General features: G+C 45.5%; 1 protein-coding gene across 4 annotated transcripts in view; it reads left to right on the top strand.

The window, feature by feature from the left end:
- AP2B1 (adaptor related protein complex 2 subunit beta 1) overlaps positions 1-15645 on the top strand; it is a 76235-nt gene that overhangs the window by 1081 nt on the left and 59509 nt on the right. For all 4 annotated transcript variants that reach the window (XM_059865645.1, XM_059865644.1, XM_059865647.1 and 1 more), the window contains exons 2-5: positions 3161-3218; positions 5174-5279; positions 7183-7318; positions 9472-9717. In XM_059865645.1, the coding sequence (XP_059721628.1) occupies positions 3182-3218; positions 5174-5279; positions 7183-7318; positions 9472-9717 (525 nt within the window). In that variant the 5' untranslated portion in view covers positions 3161-3181. The remainder of the gene's footprint in view (positions 1-3160; positions 3219-5173; positions 5280-7182; positions 7319-9471; positions 9718-15645) is intronic.

Below are 15645 nucleotides of genomic sequence, written 5' to 3'. Positions count from 1 at the left end.
ACAAAATCCTTGTGCCAGCACAAGTTCAAGGCTGCAGGCACAGCTCTCCCTCTGCCATGAACATTCCATTGTTCTGTTTATCTTCCTGGCTCTCCAGTGGCCCTGGGCCACGCTTGGGTTGTCACAGAGCTCCTTGAGAGGCTTTCCAGGAAAAATGGGTGGCACCACTTCCCACTGGACTTAAACCAGGGATCACTTGAGAGATTTAGGGATTGATGGTTTCCATGTCCAGGAGCTTGCCTTAATCCCAAGGCCCTTAAACCTGCCCCCCTCCTGTGTGGGATCAGTGCTGGGGAGCAGGTCAAGCTGGCTGGAGTCATGTGTGGGGTCCAGCAGGTGTTGGTCAGACACAGGTCAGGTTTTCTGTGTGGGTTTGGGCTGAGGAGGCTTATCCTGCTTTGGTTCAGTCTGCATTGAAATGTCAAGCCACTGTTGGTAGCACAGAGCATTGCTGGAGCTTTGTGGAGCCATTCCTCCCTCTCATCTCTTCTCATTTGCTGGGGTTGGATCAGGAGGAGCCTTTTGCTGTCAGCTTTGAGCACCTCTTACCTGTCTCCATCTCAGCAAGTGCTGGGCACAGAGCAATAGTGAGGAGGGGGCAGTCTAAAGTAGATTTCTCTTCTGAAAAATACAAGGCTGTTCATGATGTTCTAATCTACCTTGGCTCTCCTGGGTTTTAGATTTACAAGGAGCTGGCATTTTCTGCAGTCACACAAACAGCAGTGTTTTAAATATCTGGTTCCATTTGCTGTAAAGCATGCTGAGATTGTTAGTGATGAGATAATAGCCAGTGCTGCTGGCAGGCTGTGTCTGAACAGTGTGCAAAGCAAGCTCTGACACACATGAAGCAGCAATCTGTGTGCTCGTGAGAAAAGGAGCTTTATCCTGTGCTGCACGTGGAGTAGGGCAGGTTGGTTATTCACCTAAGGCAGCTCTCATTTACATCCATCAAAGGAGGTTGGAAAGGCATGAGCTGTGCTTGGCCCTGTCTGAGTGTTTCTAGGATTTTTCATGTTTCCAAGTATATGAAAGGAGAAAACAATATCTGAAAGGAGAAAAACAACAAAATGTGCTGCCCTTGGGGCTAAATGACCATCTCTGAAATCCAGCAGGGTTCCTTCCTCTCTGTGTGTAGCTTTATTTAACTGGGCTGATGTTTATGGTGTTTGGGTTGGGTTTTTTCCTCCCCCCTTCCATTTTCTCTCTAATCTGCTGCTCTGGCCCCAGTTAAAGCTGTATTAGAGTAGCTCAGCTGAGATGTGACCCTGGATGACAAATCCCCACATAATGCAAACAAAGAACACCGAGGCCACGTTCAGTGCTTTTTGCATGGCACTGTGCCAAATACTCTGGCAGAGAAAAACATTTTAAGTCTTCCTTTTAAGCTGAGCTCAAACCCGAAGGACTCTGTCAGCAATAATGTTGCAGCTGAACACAGACTCTGATTTTAATTACAAAACAAGCTCCACAGCAGCCTCTGCTTCCAGGGGAGGGCTGGGAGATTTTTTTGCTGGAAAAATTGCACTCATTGTGTCTTTCCCAACCCAGCCTCTGTTTTGGAAGGAGGTTAAACCTCCTCTGCATGAGGAATGTGTTTCCAGAGCTGTCTCCAGGCTTGGCAGGAGCAGAAAGGGAGAGAAATCATACCAAACCCAGTCATTCAGCCTGATTGGCTGAGGTGGAAACCAGGCAGGCACAGGGCAGGCAGCAGCTCCAGGAAACTGGGAAAAGCAACAGGTTGATCCTCATCCAGATGTTTGGCAACTGGACAGGGTGATCCCATGAAAAAAGGGTGGAAATTGGGGTACTGGCCCTCAGCAGCTGCTGGGAATTCAACTGCTGGGGTGTTCAGCTGACCCAGGTGGATGGGGGAAAGTGGATTGGTGATGGCATGGGGGTTGGTGAAGGGATGAGGGAGGAAAGGGTTAAGGAAGAACAATCTGATTGCACTGCTGGGCAGTCCTGGAGCTCAGAGCTGTGCTGGTCCTTTTGCTGCTGAGCCAGCAAGACCTGCAGGGTTTAGAGGCAAGACAGGCAGCATTTAGGGAACAGATGATTTACTGCTTTGCTGGCAGCCTTTAAGGTCATGGAAGGATGTGTAAGAAAAGGGGAATTGGGGCCAGAAAGATAGAAAAAAGAGGAAAGAAATGATAAAATCCTTTTTGAGATGGTTTTAGGGTCATAGCTCCTTGCATTGATACAGACTTTTATCAAAAGCAGTAGAAGTGCCCACTCCTCTGCTTGTTTTGAAAATTGCTTCATATTTGTCACAGAGCTAGCAATTGTAAGAATAAAATTATGGATATCCACAAATGTTTGGGAAATCCCTGTATTCCAAGCATTAATTTAGTTCTGTGGAGCAAGAGAAGTACTGGTGAGACCACTCTTGTGGCTCTGCTGAACATTTGCTTCTCCAACAGCATTTTTTCTATCCTGTCCACAAAAAAAAAAAAAAAAAAAAGCAAAAAAAAAAAGCAAAGCAGCACTGAAATAATGAGCCTTGTGTGTGTGTCTCAGAGGTGGGATGTCAAATCTTGGCAGAGAAATATTTCAATTTCAAGCTTGACAAAACTGAAAAGTAATGGCTTCTCCTTTCAAAAAAAACCACTGTTTTGCATCTGCTGGGAACAAAAGGAGGGAAAGGAATGAAAGGCCTGGGGGTGGGTGTTGCAAGTGGGGTTAATTGTGCCTTCCATCAGATGCAAGCACAGGCAGATATCGTTAGGGGGAGATGAGATGACAGTTTCCTTTGTCTAAAACATGGACTTCTCCCTGCCAGGCGAGACACTGGATGTGCTTTTCCTTGGAAAAGGAATCTGTGTACCCAGGAAAGACAGCTGCAGAGCACACCAGCATCTGCTGGTTGTAAGGAGTTCAAAAAATGCCTTTTGCCTGCTGAGACTGAGAATTTAGGAAGCTGGGCTGAGCACCACTGTTGTGTTTTTACCAAGCCATTTAAATCCCTGGCTTTGCCAAGTAAAACCAGCAGCAGGTGCAGGATGAAGATTGGGGAACTCGTGCCTGTGGATGTGAAGCTTTTGCTTCCTCCTTCACTCACCAACCAACCGTCCTTGCTCGAGTTCCTGCCTCACACACTGGCTGTTGCCACCAAACAGCATTTGGAGCTGACTTGTTCTTTTTTTATTCTTCATATTCTCAGGTGTTTTAAGGAACTGGAACCATGACGGACTCCAAATACTTCACGACCAATAAAAAAGGTTGGTGTTGAGCTGGTGCAGTGGATTGGAGGTGGTGGGTGGTTATTTTTACACAGCTTTTTTAACTGTATGCAGGAGAACTTGTGCTTTTCTGCTAACTCTGTCCCTGTTTCTCTTCTTAATCATCCAGGGAGAAACTTCCAAAGTAGGTCACATGGTGACAAAAGACAAAACTGGGGTATTACACGTTTTTGTGATTCACAAAATGACCCAAATTGCTGCTCTTTCAAGGATCAGAAAGCAAAGCAGTGGGATTTGAGTGCAGATCTGGCCAGAGACAAAGTTTTGGTTATGGGCTAACAAGTGCCAGACTAGGGATGGTTTTTAATTTGGGCATCACAGGATTAAGTTGATGTGAGGAATTTAATCTTTTGGATATATACATTAAGTGAACATAATGGGTTTTCCTGCTGCCATTTTCTCCAAAGCTGCAGGTGCACTGTTTGACTTTCCTCTGCCTTTACTACAGGTGTGGTGGTTACCTCACCTCAGGACAAGCTGCTGCCCTTAAAAATGGGAATCCTGGAAAGGCTTTTTGGGATCACTTTACTCATTCAGCTGTTTCAGGGCAGGACTTGTTCTGCTGAGACTGTCCCAGGCAGATTTTCTAACCTGTTCTTGAACAAAACACTGTTGCTGAGTGCAATTTAAGCCTGATCATTCTCCAGCAGATGTGGAAAATTGTTTGCATTAACCTCTCCTTTGCAGAATGGCTGAGTGCTCCCTCTGAATGCCTGCCAGTGAAAAAACCCACACTTTTGATGTATTTATGTGTCATTAGGCTTCACCATGAGCTCATAAATGAACCTAATGCAGTTGATATCTTTCAGAGAAGCAGCTCTGAAAGTCCAGAGCTGAAGGCAGGTTTTTGTGGGCTGGCTGCAGGGAGCCAGTCTGGGCTGGGTGAGAGCTGGAGCTGTCTCAGCTCTGCTCCAGGGCAGGAGCTCTGGGTGAGTAATGCCAGGCTCTTCCTCAGGCAGGAGGGATGACGAGTGGTCTCTGCACTGCAGCAGCTTCTCTTCTCTTTTGGAGTGCCTGGCAGTCTCTGTGTGTCAGATTTTAATTAGTGCTGCTGCTCTGAGCAAGTGTAGGAATGGAAAGTTGGTGCTAGAACTTGTCAGGGATATTTGGATATTTGTAACATGTACTCAGGCTGTGGCTCCCAGTGGGAATGCTGCTGGCTGTCCTTCCTGAGGAAAGCTGTCTGTCTGTTGGGAGCATTATCCTCATACCACTGGCTCTGTCTGGAACAGGCCTGATAAACAGCTTTTTGCACATGTTTTATTTTGTAACTTGATTGCCACTTTGGTGACCCAGCCTGAACTGGCTTTCTACACAGTCATATCTGGAGGAATTAATGCTGTGGAAAAAGCTGCTTTAGGAGCCTTGGAATCCAGACAGGCTGTGTTACATGCAGCTTTTGTTAGTGCTAGCTCTGTCTTTTTAGCTTTTTTCCAGTGGACTAAACACATGCTGTCCTGTTTCAGGAACCACAGCATTTGGGCTCCACTCCAGCTTTCTGAGGAAGCTTTCAATGATGAGCAAAACTTTAAAAAGTCTGGGCAAATTTCCTAGCTTAGTTTGTTTCTTGCAGGCACGAATCTGGCATCTCCAAGTATCTTTTCATGCTGGTTATGTAATGGTTGCCTCAGAGAAACAGATGCTCCAGGGATGTGATTTGGTGTCCTGGAGGTGGGAGAGCTGCCACACGCAGCATGGTGCTTGTTTGTGGCATTTTCCTCTGCAAGGTGGAGTCATATCAGTCCCTTGAGTGTTGCAGCTTTGCTTCTCAGTGAACCATGTTCTGCACAAGGTCTGACAGCTTCCAAATGCAGCTGGGCCAGTTTTATGGGAATAAAGGCCAAGAAAGCAAAAATTCACTCTTGAATTACCCCTAAAACAAGACCCTTTTCTTCTCCTGAGAGGTTTAATCTGGGTTTTTTGTCTTCTGCCAGGAGAGATTTTTGAGCTGAAGGCTGAACTCAACAATGAAAAGAAAGAGAAGAGGAAAGAAGCTGTAAAGAAGGTTATTGCAGCCATGACTGTGGGGAAGGATGTCAGGTAAAAGCAGTTTGTACCTCTGGCAGCTCAGGTTATCCTGGGACTCAGGTGTGGTGACACATGTCCATGGAACAGCTGAGGATGGCTCTGTCCCTGCCTGTGCTGTGCCTCAGTCACAGGTGTCTCAAACTCCTTGCTGTCACTGAAAGCAAGAGAAACAACTGTTTTCAGTATGGGTTTAGCTCAGTGCCAAGAGCCTTTTTTATTTAAAGCATACCCAGAATTCAGCCATTTTGTATCTCACTTCAGTGATGATTTTTTACTGCTTGCTGTCCTGGGATTTAGTGTTACAAAGATAATTCCAAGATTTTCTTAGCCTTATCTGGCACAGCATAAATTTAAGCTGCATTTTAAAATGGCTGATGTTAAAATTGAACCTGTGTCTTACTGCAGCTGAAGGACACTGGCATTTACTGTCCCCTATACTGTTTTCTGAGAGAACCAGAAACACCTGTTGGGATGAATGTTTTCTCCCTTTCTCCCTCCTGTTCCTGGAGCCCAGCAGAGTCAGTAATTCTGAATTCACAGCAGCCTGGTCTGTTGCCACGGAAATCAATATAAGCTTGCAAATTCAGCATCATGACTTCCTCACAGAAGGAAGAAATATATAAACTGAAAGGGAAAAACTCCTTAATCTTTTCTGCCAGCAGCATTTACCCATCACCTTTAGATCTCCACAGCAAGCCTGGGAGCTGCAGAATCTTTGTGTAACTTCCTGTGTTATTCTGCAGTGCTGTTTACAGATGGCTGCTTGACATTTGAGTGGAACCCAGCTTGTCAGTGTTTAAGCTTCTAATCATTCTGGACTTTGCTAGTCTGGAATTTGGTTCTTCATAAGTGTCCTGCATGACCAGAACATTTTAAAGCAACATTTTTCCTCTTGTGCTTCATTTCCAGGCCTGGCATGGTAGAATTTCCTTGTTTGGTGAACTCCCCAGTTAAAACATATTTAGGAAATGACTTTAGTTTTCACCTCCTCCTATGTTAAAGCTGTAGAGGAGATTAAATTATTATTCTAAAAGCCATTGCAAACTGCTTTGAAAAGGAAGGTGACCTTTCATTAAACAGCAGGGTGCTCTAAGTGGAACTCCAGTTTTTCTGGCTTCCTTGATATTGTTGCTATCCCCTTTGCATGCCATGCAACCTCTGGGTTTTATTTTGTGGCTGGGAGTGTGGATCTGCTGGAGGGCAGGAATGCTCTGCAGGGGGATCTGGGCAGGCTGAGTCCATGGACTGAGGCCAGAGGTGTGAGGCTCAGTGGTGTGAGGTCAGGTCACAACAACCCATGGAACACTCCAGGCATGGGGAAGAGCAGCTGGAAAGATGGAAAAGGACCAGGAGTGCTGGTCAGCTGTGGCTGAACATGAGCTGCTGTGTGCCCAGCTGGCCAAAAGAGCCAATGGCACCTGCTCTGTATCAGGAACAGTGTGGCCAGCAGGAGCAGGGCAGTGATTGTCCCTCTGTGCTGGGCACTGGTGATGCCACACCTCAAATCCTGGGGTCACTTTGGGGCCCCTCATGACAAGAAGAACATTGAGAGGCTGGGCTGGAGCACAGGTCTGATGGGGAGCAGCTGGGGGGGCTCAGTCTGGAGAAAAGGAGGCTCAAGGGGGATGTTCTCACAGTCTCAGCTCCCTGACAGGAGGGTGGCAGCTGGGGTCAGTCCCTTCTCCCAGGTGACAAGTTACAGGATGAGAGGAAATAACCTCCAGTTGTGCCAGGGAGGTTCAGATGGGATTGAAACAGGCAGTGGTGGTGTCACCATCCCTGGGAGAGTTTTAGAAGGTGTTTAGATGTGGCACTTGGGGACGTGGTTGTGGCAGTGCTGGGGGAACTGCTGGCATTTCCTAACCTAAACCATTCTCTGATTCCATCCTTGCTTATCCTTGTGTTTTGTGTCCAGCTCTCTGTTCCCTGATGTTGTCAACTGCATGCAGACTGACAACCTGGAGCTGAAGAAGCTGGTCTACCTGTACCTGATGAACTATGCCAAAAGCCAGCCAGACATGGCCATCATGGCTGTCAACAGCTTTGTGAAGGTAACCTGCTCTCCTGGCTCATCAGGAAAAAATCCAGCACAGTGGCTGCCAGCACATCTCTTTGTCCATCAGCCTTTGGGAGCTTTATCTCTGCTTTGGGGCTGGGCTCATAGAGGAGGGTGCTGAATCCACTGGATCTGGGTCCCTTCTCTCAATTGTTCCTTCTGGTTGCTGCAGAGGAGATGGCTTCAGCAGCCTTGTCAGTGGCTGAGCAGAGCCTGCCCCAGGGAAAGCTGTTTCTGTTGTTTTACCAACTTCTGGTACTGGAAAACAGATTTTTATCTGTTTCATCTTCCAGCCTTTGTAGTATCTGAGACATGGGTATCAAACTTCCTGTTTGAATGTTCCAGCTGTGCTCTGTGTGGAAAACCTTTATCTCTGGTGAAACTGAGAGACAGTTCACTGGAAAAACAACAGCCTGATTGCTGGGTTCCCTTTAGTTCTGTTGTCAGGTTGCCTCTCCTTATCTAGGAAATGTTATTCCAGTCCCATGTTGTGCAAGATAAAACCCAGTGCTTAGAAGTTTGAGACTCCTTGCAGAGTGTTATAAAATATGAGACACTTGAGAATGGGATTGAGTTCCAAGTTTCTTTTGTGATTCTTGAGGCAGAAGGAGGTGAGAAGATCTAAGCTGAGAGGTCTGCTCTTCTGGTCAGAGAGGATGTCCCTGTCTTCCTCTCTGGAAAGAATATTGTCTGTCTTTAGAGTGCAATTCTGTTAGAGTGGACTGACAAAATGATATTTTCTATCTCTTCCATCTCACACCCTGCAGAGGAAAGCCTGGTGTCCCTTTTGGTAGTTTGAGGGACAGGTGTTAGTGAAGAGCAGGTGTTGACACTGGTCTGCACTAACTCAGCACTTCCCAGTTCAAGGTGGGGAAGGCACTGGTAGGATGTGTCACTTCTCTTGCAGACTTTCAATTAGTTTTTCAGCTGCAGGAGGTTTGAACAGTGAAAGGTAAATGCTTTTGTAGGTCCTTCTGTAGCAATCCTTTTACAGGCTGATTTGGGGGAGCTGTAAATGGATTGGATGCATGGAAAGCTATGTAGGCTTGGATTAGGAAATGTTGTATTCCTGACTTTTTCCTCTTTAGAAAAGCACCTGTAGAGTAGCCTTTGCTTAGTGCTCCATGTGTTGTAACTTAAAGGAATGTTTGTGTTTGGCCTTTAAGAAATAGGTCTCCATGACTGTTGCATTGTGCTTAGTTGTTGATTTTTCCCGTTTTATTTCTTCCTCCTTTAAACCAGGAAGATTGGAAATCAGTAAATTACTTTGTGGTGAGATGTTGGTGCTGAGAGCTGCCTCTCCAGCTTAGCTGTTGGATCATGTTGAAAGCAGCTTTGTTGGGAGAATGACGGGACTGGAAACATCTCGAGACAGTGTAAAATATTTCTGCAAAGCAACATCACCCTGATCTGAAACAATTGCCTGGCTCTTAGCTCTCAGAATCTCTGCTGGTCGGATTGACCCTGAGATGTGTTATAAAGTCTCTTTTCCCACCCTGGCAGTCGAAGAAGGAGTGAGAACTCAGGAGTCAGAACTCTTCAGTTCTCGTTCTCAAGGTTGTTTATTGTTTCTTATCTATAAAATTCTTTCTCTGACCCACTGAGGTCTGCCTAGCAGGTCAGCCAGGGGCACACTGCCCATCCTTGGGGGCAGTGTTATCTTTTTATACTCAAAACTACATGTACACTATTTACAATAGCTTCCCAATACCTATCACCTATGTTAGACAGTTTCTACTCTAAACCAATCTAAACATGCCAACATCACCCAGAAGATGGAGGCTAGGAAGAACAAGGAAAAAGGACAAGGCACGCCCAAATTCCTCCGTCTTGGGACCCCAGGCCCCCATTCTAAAAACCCCAAAAATCTATTTTTCACCCCGTGACAAACTAACTATTATTCTACTTAAACTTTCTCAACTTGTAATTCTTCATGTAAAGGTTGGTAATTTTTTTTTCCAGGGGCTAATCAAAGGCACAGGGGTCTTGGGCTCTGAGCCCCTTGGCAGGGTCTTGAGTCCTCCAGGGCAGCCAGAGGAATTTGCTGAGTTCCAGCACTTAGCATGCAATCAGAGAGATGCTGTTTAAGTAAGAGCAGCCTGGCTGCAGGGAATCTGCTGCTGCAGCTGTGTTTGTGTCGTGGTGCAGGACTGCGAGGACCCGAACCCCCTGATCCGCGCGCTGGCCGTGCGCACCATGGGCTGCATCCGCGTGGACAAAATCACCGAGTACCTGTGCGAGCCCCTGCGCAAGTGCCTGAAGGATGAGGACCCCTACGTGAGGAAAACTGCAGCTGTCTGTGTGGCCAAGCTCCATGACATCAATGCCCAGATGGTGGAGGACCAAGGGTTCCTGGATTCCCTGCGGGATCTGATTGCAGACTCCAATCCCATGGTGAGGTGTTCCCAGCACGTTGCTTTATTGTAAATTCCCTTGGCAGGGAGGAACGATGCATCTGACTCCATGCTCTCAGAAGGCTAATTAATTACTTTATTATACTGTATTATATTAAAGAATACTATATATCCTAAAGAATACAGGAAGGATACTTACTGAGTGCTAAAAAGATAATAATGAAAACTCCTGACTCTTTCCAGAGTCCTGACACAGCTTGGTCCTAATTGGCCAACGAGTTAAAACAACTCACAGCAAAATCCAATGAAACAATCACCTGTGGGTAAACAATCTCCAAGCACATTCCACATGAGCACAACACAAACAGATAAGAATTGTTTTTCTTTTCTCTGAGGTCTCTCTGCCTTTCATCTTCCCAGGAGAAAAATCCTGGGCGAAGGAATCATGTTCAGAGAATGTGAATGCCACATGCTTGAGTTTGTGTTGTTTGGAAATCACAAATGTGAGAGGTTCTGGGATGATTTTGTTAGGGAACACTTGTTGCCTCAGAAAACAGAGAGTATCTTCTGTTGTTTGATCTGTTTGGCCTTTTGCCTGTTCTGAATGCTGCAGAAGTGTAACTTCCTGGCCAGGTGAGTCAGAAAAGCAAGAAATATGTGATGCTGCTGCCTTGGTGACAGCTTGCAGCTCTTGCTTTCCTGCAGGCTTTGGCTCTTCTTGAAATAAGAGTTTGGATGAATTTATTTGCTAATGCAGATAAATTCACTGGCTTGTAATGAGTGGAGAAAATCAATGCTAATGTTTTTAATAAAGTTAAATGAGTTGTCAGAGGAGAGGTGGAGATCATGACCAGGAATTTCACAGGAGTAAATTACCTACTAAATCAGCATTTAATTATGTTTGATGAAGGGTCCACTCCCAAGCCAGGTGTCTCCTGCTATTATTTTGTGACTAAAAGGTGGTGGCCAAGGAATGGAAGTGCCCCACTGCATTATCCTTTCATTTAATGCTGTTTCCTGCTGGATTCCAAGAAGCATACCAATATCACCCTGACCCTTAGCAGGGAAGAAAACTTCTGCAGCTCAGTTTAACTCAGAGTTTGAGAATGTGACTGCTGCTTTTTTAGCTCTTTTAGGGAATGGACTCTGCTTCAAGAAATAATCTCACATTATCAGGGCAGGTTTAACAGCTCTTTCTGTGGTGCATGAGTCAAACCACAGAATTTCTGTCCTGCTGTAGTCTTTGGGCACCTGAGATAAGCCACGTGCAGGTGATAAGGTGCCATCCCCTTCAGCAGGAGAGTGAAGGCTGCTGATTGCTCTTTGTAAGACTTTGTAGAGACAGTGAAACTCGAGGTGTCTGACTGTTACAGGCAGCAGTCTGAGTGGTGGTGTCTCTCAGGAGATACAGACACCTCTTTTCTCTGATATCCAGCTCTTTTACAACTTGTTCTTTTTATCTGCCTCCTTGATTTTTTTTTTTTTTTTCTTATGCCAGGCTTCTGTGTGAATATTGATGACTACTTGAAGGTGCTTTCTTTGTCTAGGCAGCTCTGAGGCTGCTAGAGAAACACCTGCTGTTCCAGTTCAGTGTGCAGGGTGTGCCTTGCAGCTCTGAAGGGACTTGCCTGGGCTTCTGCAGTTCCACTTCAATGCTGGCCCTGGTGTTCAGCAGCTCCCAGGCAGCAGTGGAGGTCAGGGACAGAACCTCCTCTTCTCCCAGCCTTGCTTCCAACCTGATTTTGTTCTGATTGCAGCCACATGCATATGAGGTGAAGAGCTCTGGCTGAAAAGATCTCCTACTTCAGGAGAAAGAACAAGGTTTTGCTTGCCCTTTGTGCTTGTTGATCTCCTGGGGCTCACAGGTTTGGTAAATGAGCCATTGGCTGACAGGAGAGCACAGATGTGTATTTTAAAAGTGCATTAACTTAATATAGACTCAAATGAATGATGAGAACAGGAAGAATACCAAAGGGCAGTGTGTGTTCCATTTGCTAAATAAACCTCCAAAAGTAGCACAGGGCTTCCTAATAAAACATCAGGAAAACTCAGGAGCTCCTGGCTGGCAATGAGGGTGGGCTGGGACAGCTCTCCTGAAGCTGTGCAGGGTCACTGTATCTGCCTCATGTTGTACTCACTGCTCTTTCCAAAACTGAGGGTTCACAGCTGGAAAATGCAGTTTGGAGGAGTGGTGGTGATGTAGGAGAGGCCTGGGGTGTGTTCTCATGTCTGCAGGCTTTGAGAGGACTCTGTAGCTGGTGTTCTCTGTACTGGTTGCCCAGGTTTTACTGTAGATGGGGCATATTATTGCTGCTTTTTAAGGGTGCATGGGCAGAGATTTTATCAAAGGCTTGATGCTCTTAGAGCTGCTGATTTAATACAATATTTAATCTGGTTACAAGTTTAGTAGAAAATAAATTTTAGTAGTTAGGTCAACTAACCTATTAGTTAAGTTGATCCTCTTTGAAATTCCTTCCTTTGTGGCACAGTGGCTCCCTCAAAAGTACAGGAATTATCCACCCCTAATTAAGGTTCATCTTCCTGGACAAACCATCCACCTCATTGCTTTCTTCATGTGAAACTTCCTGATGACCTTGAATTGTGTTTGCCAAATAAGTTATATTTGTGTGCAAGTTGATATTTATTAAGGTATTTTTCCTTGGAATGCAGTCCTGCCTGGAAGGTCTTTTTAAGTAAAATGTGTGTATCAGTATTGGCTATCAAAAAGAAAAGATTGCTGGAAGGAATGGTACAGATGGATCTATTCTGATGGCCTATTCCTCTGTAAATGGTGCATCTCAATCATTGCAACCTGTTAGCCAAGCTCATTCATATTTATATTATAAATGTTTCTCCTCTTTTGATGGCTTGTGGAAATGGGCAACATTAGATACTTAATGAAGCAGAATTTTTGAGATGGGAAATCCACACTTGTTCTCTCTTCTGAGAAATGAGGATTTTGAGCAGGAGCTAAAAAAGACTGCAGCTGAAAAATAGTCTTCAAGAAGGGTTTTATTATGGCTTTGTAATTGGTTGCCTCTAGCACATGAGCAAGCTCTAAGCATTTTAGCTGGGTCTTGGTAGAGGAACATCTCCATCTGTGGCTCACTAATTGCCTCATAATTGTGCAGGGATCAGGGTGCATATTTCTCTGGGCTCAGATCACCTTCATCATAAGGATGTCTAAGTTGGAGGTGACCTTGTCAGAAACATTTTGGGTTTGTTCTCTTTTTTTTTCCTTATATTTTTGGATTAATGGCATTATTCTGTGTTAATAAAGCACCAGCCTTTGGGGATGTTCAGGGCATTGAAGTCCTGTTGAGGTGCTGCAGGTGCACAGCCAGGGTTCTTTCCCCTTTATCTGGGTGTTTTGTTGTCAGGATGTTGCCTTAGTTCACATGAGGTGATTTTCTGTGCAGGTGCAGCCCCTGGGTGAATTAATTCAAACTTCTAATTGCAGAATATTGATATATATTGATAGGGATATATCTGGTGAGGTGGGCTGGTGGCTTTTGGCATGATAGCAGAGTTCTCTGAGTTGTGTTGTGCAGGCCATGGCCCAAAACCCTTTACAAGGGCAGGGTTCAGTTGTCCTGCAGAAGTTTGATTGTGGAGAAGTCTTTAATCTCATTTTACAGATGGCTCTGAAGTGCCTGTGGCTGCCCTTTGTCAGTTGGGATCCTGCTGAAGAGGATCCTTCCATAGAGGGGGAGCCCACATTTCTTCCCAGAGCTGTCTTAAGGCAAATCCTTCTTTTTTCACCCTGCTTTTCTGCACATGAAGCTCAGCAGAAGCAGGACTGGAGGAATATAAAGCTGGGGTCTGGCTGCCTTGGGCTGCTGCACTTGCCCAGCCCTCAGCACTTCTCTTGCTGGTAACCTGGGTAAAATGCAGCTCAGGAGCCTGTTCCCCCATGATCCTCACGTTCTAACAAAAATGTGGTTCCAAAATGAGATTTTTGTGCACTGTTACTGCAGAACTGTTCACAGCCAGCAATAGGTTACAGTGAGGGGAGAGAGGTGGGAGTGTTTCACCCAGAGCTTCTCTGAAGTCATGGAAAAATCTTCTTTTGTTATTTTTTTCCTGCTGCTTCTTGTTCTGGCCTTGCAATGACTGCTCTTCCTTGGAGCATGGGAAGTGCTGAGCCCAGGAGAGGGAGAGGAGACCACGAGATGGCAGCAGCTGAAAGCAGAACCAAAGCTGACTATCTTTAGACACTTTATTTTGTAACTACTTCCCTCCTGGTTTTTATCCCTTGGTTTTCTTCAGGAATGTAAATATTAGCAGAAAAACATGAGAGGAAATCCATCTAAAACCTTACTGGTCTTTTAACATTTGAATGGAACAACCTTTCTCTCCAAATATTTTCAATCCTTGACCTTCTAAGGTAACTTTTAACCCATGGAATAGATTCCCTGCCAATCTCTCTGTTATCTACATGGCTTAAGTTAACTGATGTCACCTTCTCCCTGCTATTTTCTAGGTTTTCCCATTCAGTTTTTAATTCCTTCCTGTAGCATTTCTCCTTCCTCATGCTGGATCCAAGGTTTTTCAGGTGTGGCTGTTCTGTGTTTTTGTGGACTGTACAGACTTTTTGTGCTGAGTTTTACACCCTCTACATCACAATTTATTGTGAGAAACATTCTTGGGACTCAGAGTAAGCTGAGATCACGTAACTGATTAGTAAATGCACCAAGTGTGTGGAGAATAATTAAACTCTCTTGCTGGGAGTTTTTTGCCTTTAGCACTAACCACACTAAGAAGGGGATCTGAGATCTGACAGCTGGAGGTGGTGAGGTCCAGCTTGATCTAATCCAAATTCCCTTCAGCAATATTGAGTTTCCACAGCTCACAGATGAGACTAAAAACCTGTAGAGATAAATCAGAGTGTTCTCCTGCTGTGCCTGCAAGGGATGTGGGTTCCTTCCCTGCCAGAACTTCAGTGGGTGTGTGGGAGCTTCCTGGATGACCCTATGGAGGAAGATGATCTTCCTTTTATTTTTCCTACAATCTAGCAAGCAGAATGTCTCTGAGCTGGTGTCCTGAGGAATGAGCCTGTTTAGAAACAAAAGGAACTTTTGCCTCCTGGGCCTGTCCTCTGTAGGAATTTTACCCTTTCCTTTCTATTGAAGCTGAGAAAAGAACCCCTTGGTGAGAAGCTGGTGATTCCCCTGAGTCCCAAAAAGATTTTGTGGGAGGCAATCAGGGACATGGTAATTGTCTTATCCAGCAGGGAGTGGAACACCACCTTCTCCCTGGGCACAGGAGGTCACTTGTTCCTCATGGGGACTCTCCCAGCCCTGTGTTTTCCCTCTGCAGCTGGTGCTTTTTTCTGGTGGGAGGAATGAGCTGTCACTGCTGGATGAATTCATGATTCCTGCTCATGAAGGTTGTAAGGACTTGAAAATCCACATCCCAGTGTGGAGCTGAACATTGCTGGGAGCTGTGGGCTCTGCAGCATCTCATCAGCCTGGGGCTGCTCCAGGATACCCTCTCTGTCCTGTGGGCAAAAAAATATCCCACTTCTTTTCAAGCCAAGTATTGCAGATGCAGGCTGGATCTTGAAGTCCTCCAGCCATGTCTGAATTGGTCCTGTGTGTGGTTTGGGGATTTTTTATAATGTTTGTGCTGCAAGTAGAGATAATATTTCCTTCTGGGAGACACTTGATGGCATTTGTGGGTGGAATTTCTTTTACCCAGTGATGGATATGTTGCAGTGAGTGAGAACATGGCTTGGGGCTGTTGAAGAGTTAGTGGTGGCACTTTGGAGCTCTCTAATGGATGCTTGTGCTGTTTCCATGAGGCTGTCCAGAAGGAAAAGCAACACTTTAGGTAAACTATGCAGCCAAAAGCAGCAGCAATCTGGGAGAGAGATGGGGAGAAGCTATGGAGGAGCCTGTCAGAGCAGTGGCTGTGTTCATGTGTGGTGGGATGCTAGAGAGAGGAAATGTGGGGCCTTGCCTGGCAG

The sequence above is a fragment of the Haemorhous mexicanus genome, chromosome 22 (genome assembly GCF_027477595.1).
Source record: "Haemorhous mexicanus isolate bHaeMex1 chromosome 22, bHaeMex1.pri, whole genome shotgun sequence".
NCBI classification, from domain to species: Eukaryota; Metazoa; Chordata; class Aves; order Passeriformes; family Fringillidae; genus Haemorhous; species Haemorhous mexicanus.
Note: the sequence above shows the minus strand (reverse complement) of the source record. Positions and strands in the feature narration are given on the sequence as shown.